Here is a 7283-nt window from a genome sequence, read left to right as displayed (position 1 = left end):
AAAAAAAAAAAAAAAAAAAAAAAAAAAAAAAAAAAAAAAAAAAAAAAAAAAAAAAAAAAAAACAGATAAATCAAGGGAAAGCTCCCCACATGAACAAATGCAAATTCACAAATCCTAATCCACAGGAATCTATGGTGAAATAATTCATACCTGCCTTAAAGTCTTTCTCTGGTTCAGAGCATACATGTTATCTTGGTCATCAGAGCCACTTTCCTGAGTTATATATATAGGAGGAACAGTGCTTTCGCAGGCCATATCAAATGCACGGAGCGTATCCTCATAACCATAATGTTCCAAGTATGAGCGCACTATTCTGATAACAAAGAACAAAGTATCAGCAATCAGATCATGTACACTGTTCTGACATGAAACAAAGTATGTACATAAGTAATCTACGAATATGCACAATTACAAGTTTGTCCCTCATTCAAGCTCTATCCTGCTGCTCTCTGTACTGTCACCATTCTCATTGAAATGTCTATTCCAACATTCATCCATGCATACACACACACATATATATCAAGTATCAATAGTATTTGCTAGCCAGTTGGTTTCTGGAAGTATATGAATAAATAAATAAACGTGGCTTCTGGATGATGGAAGGTTATCATTATATTTAATCAATCTCATAGATTTTATCATTGTAACACCAATTCTGTAACGTCTGTTATTTTATCAAATAACAAATCATCTTAAAAATTTGTAAAACACGACTGTCAGAGAAATCTGATTCTCTTTCTTAGCGGTGCTCAAGAGTTGGCCGATTGTTGAAAGCTCAAAATTGTACTAGCTACAATTTATTAATAGACCTTCAGTCAACTACTCAGGAGTTTCCTAAAAACTAATCCTCAACCAAATGTTGTATAGTCAAATGGTTAGTCTACAATGTCAAACCTGACAATCAGAGGATTTAAGGATATTCAAAAGCAATTTTCTTTACCTATAACTGACATTTGATGGCAAAGAGAACTTCTCAATGGTGGCTTGTTGCTTCATCCTCTCTTGGGCTTCCAATACCTACGAACAACAATGCAACACAGGAAAAATATCAATATGCATTTTGGTTCCCATCTCAATGTTTAGATACTAATATCACAAGTATTATGCAACAAACAATTTAAACTCATAAGAATTTTTTGGGAGCATGATTCCTGTTTCTGTAACTTCTAAAATCCGGCACATTACTGAATACACTATTGAAGAAACAATATACATCAAATTATTCATATTTTTATGAATAACCGTACTTTTATTGGGAAAAAAAATAAAAGAATACAAGAACATACAAAAGAAGTCCACTAAAAGGAATCAAATTATACAAAAGGGCTCCAATCAAGTAAAATAAGACTAAGAGGGTAACTACAAAAAGGACTTTGACACCGAAACCCCCCGTGAAACATAGAATCTAACAAAGGTCAAACATCATTCAAAAACTTTTCCCAAACCCTAAAGATTCAATTATTTTTCTTGCCTCAAAGACCCCACAAAATAGCACAACCTACCACATAAAATTAAAAATAAAAAGTTTAAAAAAAAAAAAAAACTTCCTCGCAAAAAGAAGAATGGAGAAGGGGATCCTCAATCATCTCTACAGCCCTAAAAGTTGGTAAAGCAAAAACCAAACACTTAAAGAAACAACTCCAAACGGCACTAGCATAATCACATCTCCATAGAAGATGATCAAGGTCCTTTGCTGCCCTCCTACAAAGAATACAAAAGAGCAGCCCAACCAACATGAACCCTCTTTCCAAGACCCAATCAAAGGTCTTAACTCTTCCATATAAAAACATGTCATACAAAGAACTTAATCTTCTTGGGAATCCTCACCTTCCACACAAAGGAAAAAAACTGAACCGCTCAATAGGGAGGAATGGACCAAACACTGCAAGAATGAACTAATAGAAAAGCCTTTAGACGAACAGGTACTCCAAAGGGAAGCATCCCTCCTATTAGGGCTAGGGTGAAAGTCACCCAACAAAGCCAAAACTTTTTTGCTTTCCTATTGGTCAACGGACAACAAAAAACCCAAGGAAAGGAGAAGGTTGGACCTCGTAATGAGAAAGAATTGAAGTCACTGAATGATTCTTCAAAGACAACAACTGATGTAACCGAGGGGTCTATCCCCCAATCACATATGCTTCCCAAAAGTAAGCATCTCTCTCATCTCCTATTACACTAAAAACAAAGGAAGTTGAACTAAATATTTTTCCACGAGTCTTTGGAACTGCCTTTATGACCAATAATACATTCTAAATGATGCTGCCATGTTGGCTGACAATAACAGGATGGTTGTGGCTTTATTAAGTTGTGGGCTCTTAAAGCGGTGTTAAAATTTTGGAATCAAAAGTTTTATTTTTAACTTAAGAATTAAGCAACAAGCATTAGGGAAGCTCAAGCACTAGATTGGGTGAAGGAGAACAATAAATAGGTTCGATTCTTAATTGGATAATAAAACCCCAATTTATGAAGATTTATTCCTTCTCTTCAAGATCATACATCAATTGCGATGATTTTAAAAATGACATATTGGGATAGATGGAAATTAACAATATCACCAAAACTATATAAGAAGTTTCTCCTCATACAGCTAGCATTGACCAGCTTTGTGATACGAATGGACACAAAAAAAACACAAGCAGCGGAAATGAAATAGAGAAGGGCAAAGATTCCCGACTTAGAGCATGTTATTGACTTGACCACAAATTTGTGAAATAAAGGTGGCTTGCTTACTTTCAACCACTAGTTAGAAGGAAGTTCAGTGACTTCATTTATGCTCATTATGCAATAAAGAAAGCAAGTGAGGCGGACTAAGCTTCCATACAAGTAAGGTAAGAGGATTCAGTCTTGCACCATTTTGAGGGGAGGCTTAAAGCCTTGTAAGGAGGAGCGTTTGGAAATAAAGACCATGTTTGTGGAAATTGTTAGAAAGGAAAGTGTGAGTCAGGGATAGAAAACGAAGGTTAAATGGGTGAGTGAATGAAATTGTAATATGACTTATTTTCAGAATTTCTAGTTGTAGAAGGAATAAATATTTTATTAGCTCTCATGAGAATGAGGCTGACTTGGTGCTGAAAGGGAACAGGGAGATTGAGGAGGAAGTTTTTTCTTCTTTTTTTTTTCTTTTTCTTTTTTCTTTTCCGTCTCTGTATGGTGCAGTGGTGGTTCCTAGACCATTCTGGGATGGGGTGCACAGGAGTCCTATCTCTTTCACTGACAAAGGTTTGTTAGACTCTGCTTTCTCCCTCGAGGAAATTAGAAGAGTGGTGTTTGAGTGTGACGGAAACAAAGCTTTAGGCCCTGATGGGTTTCCCATGGTTTTTTCCAAGATAACTGGGTGCTTATCAAGGAGGATCTTTGGAGAGTCTCCAATAAGTTTTATGAGAGAGACCTCCTAGATAGCTCTTTGAATGAAACTATTGTTTTCCTTATTCCTAATAAAGAAAAAGGCCACGAAGGTTAAAGAGTTTAGACCTATCAATCTTGTGACGTGTATAAGATAATTGCCAAGGCATTGACAAATAGACTTAGAAGGTTCTCCCCACAACGATTTCAAACACCCAAGGGGCTTTTTTGATGAAAGTTTTTTTTCATAATTTTCGCTCCAACTCTTTAACTATGGGTTCATCAAATAAAGGGCCATCCTCAATAAAACCGTTAAAGCAGCACATACACCTAGTCATTCTCCCAGGGCAAACTTCAAATTATTGTAGGAAAAGCTTAAAAATGCAAGAACATCTTCAGTCTCAAGAAACTTAAATTTAAAAAATAGCAAGGTTTTTAACTCAGCAAGAAGAAAGGATTTTCTTTCCTAGAAAAGGTTAACTATTTTCTGTACTAGCAGGTGAAAACAGGTCCTAGACAGAAAATACACATTCTGGCACCTAAAATTGAACCGGTGAAGTATAATAGACCATTAGTGTTTCCTCCTACAAAGATCAACCCAAATACCCATGATCGGGAGAAAAAAAAATAGACAAATTGTCTGCTTCCCAAGAATGAGTATAAGATCCTCAGACTATTGCAAAGGGAAACTGATAATTAAGGAGGCAGAAGTCCAGAAACTGACCTTGATATCAAACGCAAACGGTTTCTGTCCAAAGTTGACTTGCACCCTGCCAAATTGTAAGAAAATGTATCTCTTAATCAAGATATCCATAAAAATTATGAAACAAAACTTTCATAAAAATCAGAACAAGTTCAGTTCAATGGCATAAGGATCCTAAACATACTAGTAACACCTAGTTGTATATAGTAAGGCTTTACAACGTCATAAAGAAGCCAATATAAGAGGAAATGCTTAAAACTTCAATCACTATTTATCACAAGATGAAACTTGAAAAACTTTTAGAGGCCTACAAAGGAGAGAAGCAAAGGGCCAATGAAGTTTGTGACCTCAACCCTCCATGGAGTCAACATCAAAGAGCTGATTCAGAGTCCTCTTGGAGTACTTTGCCCAAGCTCACTTTGTAGGCTAGACCTTTTGAAATTAATTCCTCTTAGAGCAGTTTTTTGTGAGTTCCTAATTTTGGGTAGTGCTTTTTGTATCCCCACTTTGTACTTTTCATACACTCAACAAGAAGTTATCATTACTTATCAAAATAAGTAAATAAATAAACAGTTCCTCTGACCAAAAAAAAAAAAAAACTTTTTAAAACAAGAAACAACACTCACAAACCAAAGAATGCTATAAGCAGGGGAGAGAAGAAACAAAATACCACCAATCCCAATAACAAATATGATTTCAAAAATGCTCTTTTCCCTCCTTTCTTCACAAAACTATGGAAAGTTTGCATTTCAAAGGAGGTGAAGACGTTTGCTTGACTTGTTTCTTACAAGTGGATTGCACCTACAATGAACCTCGACTTCTAAAGAAGGCTGTGAATACCTTAACCATTAAACTATGCTCAAGTTGGTAGCACCCATCATGTTTTTTTTATGACAAACAATTTCATTGATGACATAAAATTAGAGGGAGGAGATCAAACCATGCTCAAGTCAGTAGTACCCATGATAATAGCAATAAATTATAACTTCCTCGTCATTTATCTACAAAAGAATGTAAAAGGTAAACAACTAAGCTAAGTGAATTTTTTTTCTAACCATGGTATTTGGCACCAGTCAACACTCCACAAAATTTAAATAAAGGGCCTTCACATGTTAAGATTTCCATCCAAGAGAATGGACCTCAAAATTCGGGCACACTACCACCCGAAAAACCAGGAAAGATTGCTGTAAAAGTATCAAATACTTCACACCAGAAACATTATTAAAGGATTACCTTGAAGGAATTACAAAAGCAATGAAAGCCTTCTGTTACGCTAAAGCAACATCAGATACATCACGAGCTGGTTCCAACTACATTTATATAGTTTAAGACCGGACTAACTACATCACAAGTAGAAATCCATTGGGTTGCTATAAAACCTTAACACATATAATCCTAACTAAATTATCAGAGTAACCAACGTATATGCAAACAAAGTATCAAGGGAATAGAAGTTTGATGAGGAGCATACTCTTCGTTTTGGCTGTGAACAGCAATCGTAGGAAACAAGGGACCCTTTATGTCCTTTTCTACTGCTCCAACAACTACCCCATTTTTTCTGGTACATCGACAGAAGAACCAAAGTATCATGATGATAACCTTTAACAAAAACCTTACAACTAAACAATTACAGTGCAAGAATGTCTTACGTGAAAAAGAGTTCCCCTGAGGCGTAATTAATTCCAGCACCAACCGTATCACCAGATGTATATGTTGGACCAAAAGGCTCTTTCTTACTTACTCCACGATAAAGTAGTCCGTCATCTCCATGATATCCACAGCTATTAGGTTCCCACCTACTCGTCCAAATTAACAACACAGGGCATTTGAGAGCTTACAATGAGAAGGGGAGGGGATATCTCTGGAAAATGCAGAAAAGCTAAATGAAGTTAAATTTGTTGGATGAAAGTCCTCGGCTAATTTAGGAAATGATCATAGGTTTATAATCAAATAATACTATCTCCATTGGTATGAGAGGCCTTTTGGGGAAGCCCAAAGCAAAGCCATGAGAGCTTATGCTCAAAGTGGACAATATCATACCATTGTGGAGAGTTGTGTTCATCTAACATGGTATCAGAGCCATGTCTTAAATCATCTAACATGGTATCAGAGTCGTGCCCTAAACTTAGTCATATTAATAGAATCCTCAAATGTCGAACAAAGTATTGTGAACCTCGAAGGCATAGTCAAAAAATGACTAAGCTCGAAAAGAAAAGGAGTCGAGACTCAATTAAGGGGAGGTGTACTTTGTTCGTTGGATGAAAGCCCCACATCGGCAAATTTAGGGAATGATCATGAGTTTATAATCAAAGAATACTATCTCCATTGGTATGAAGCCTTTTGGGGAAGCCCAAAGCAAAGGCACGAGAGCTTATGCTCAAAGTAGACAATATCATACCATTGTGGAGAGTTGTGTTCATCTACCAAAATCCACTCAAGAATCATAAAGATAAGCTCTAACTCGATAGTTGCAGATACTATATTCAATTCCATTTATCAATTCCAATAAAAAGAAACATTCGTAACATGTCCGAGTGACAAAGAAAGAATCCACATAATCAATGCAATCACAGCAAAACCGAAAAGCGAATCAAGAAAGAAAGAGAAATAGAGGAAGTACGTCCTACCCGGGCTGCCTCCGCACCTTGAACCTATCGGTGGTGAAGCCGATGGCAATCTGGCCTTTAGCCCCAGCGTCTTTTACATGAATCTCGAAGTAGTAGACAAGTCGTTTAACAGGAGCTGGCTTATTAGCTTGGATGACACCAACATCGTGGCCGTGAAGATTCACATTCGTATACTTAATAGAAAGCTTATCGGTGGCAACGAACAAGAAACCTCCGGAACTGTTGATGGTATTGAGCTCAGTGGGAGACTCGTCGTCGTCCGTGTCGCATAGCCCAAATCGAGCCATTTCCAAGAAGTGCAATCCGAGATCTTGAGGAGTAGTAGAATTAGTGGTGTTAATCACGTTGTTGCTACTGTTGATGCGATCGTTCATCTTCAAGGAAAATTCCTTCCCCCTAGAATTCAGTAACCATTTCGGAAATCGATTGATTGGAGGCGAAGTCGAATACTTGAAATTTCAAGATACGGCAATGGAGGCTTTCGGGAAATTGAAGAAGGAAGAGAAACCGCAATGGAGCAACAAAGAAAAGAATCTTTAATATTTTCTGTTTTTTTTTTTTTTTTTTTTTTTTTTTTTTTTTTTTTTTTTTTTTTTTTTTTTTTTTTTTTT

The 7283-nt window shown here is 36.5% G+C and overlaps 1 protein-coding gene and 1 long non-coding RNA gene across 2 annotated transcripts in view; both read right to left on the bottom strand.

Moving 5' to 3' along the window:
- Positions 1-7209, bottom strand: part of LOC111432712 (ran-binding protein M homolog) — a 12478-nt gene extending 5269 nt beyond the window's left edge. The window contains exons 1-6 of the mRNA XM_023069646.1: positions 6673-7209; positions 5695-5841; positions 5517-5603; positions 4067-4112; positions 941-1017; positions 151-313 (exon numbers count right to left, since the gene is read on the bottom strand). Of these exons, the coding sequence (XP_022925414.1) occupies positions 151-313; positions 941-1017; positions 4067-4112; positions 5517-5603; positions 5695-5841; positions 6673-7046 (894 nt within the window). The 5' untranslated portion in view covers positions 7047-7209. The remainder of the gene's footprint in view (positions 1-150; positions 314-940; positions 1018-4066; positions 4113-5516; positions 5604-5694; positions 5842-6672) is intronic.
- On the bottom strand, positions 1490-4047 carry LOC111432722. Its single transcript, XR_002708680.1, has 2 exons — positions 2049-4047; positions 1490-1827 (listed from the first exon to the last, which is right to left on the bottom strand). It is a non-coding gene; the product is annotated as an uncharacterized LOC111432722 (long non-coding RNA).
- Positions 7210-7283: the final 74 nt, after the last annotated feature.

Source organism: Cucurbita moschata, unplaced genomic scaffold, assembly GCF_002738365.1.
Source record: "Cucurbita moschata cultivar Rifu unplaced genomic scaffold, Cmos_1.0 Cmo_Scf00040, whole genome shotgun sequence".
NCBI classification, from domain to species: domain Eukaryota; kingdom Viridiplantae; phylum Streptophyta; class Magnoliopsida; order Cucurbitales; family Cucurbitaceae; genus Cucurbita; species Cucurbita moschata.
The sequence above is the reverse complement of the archived record's forward strand: the minus strand, read 5'-3'. Positions and strand labels throughout refer to the sequence as shown.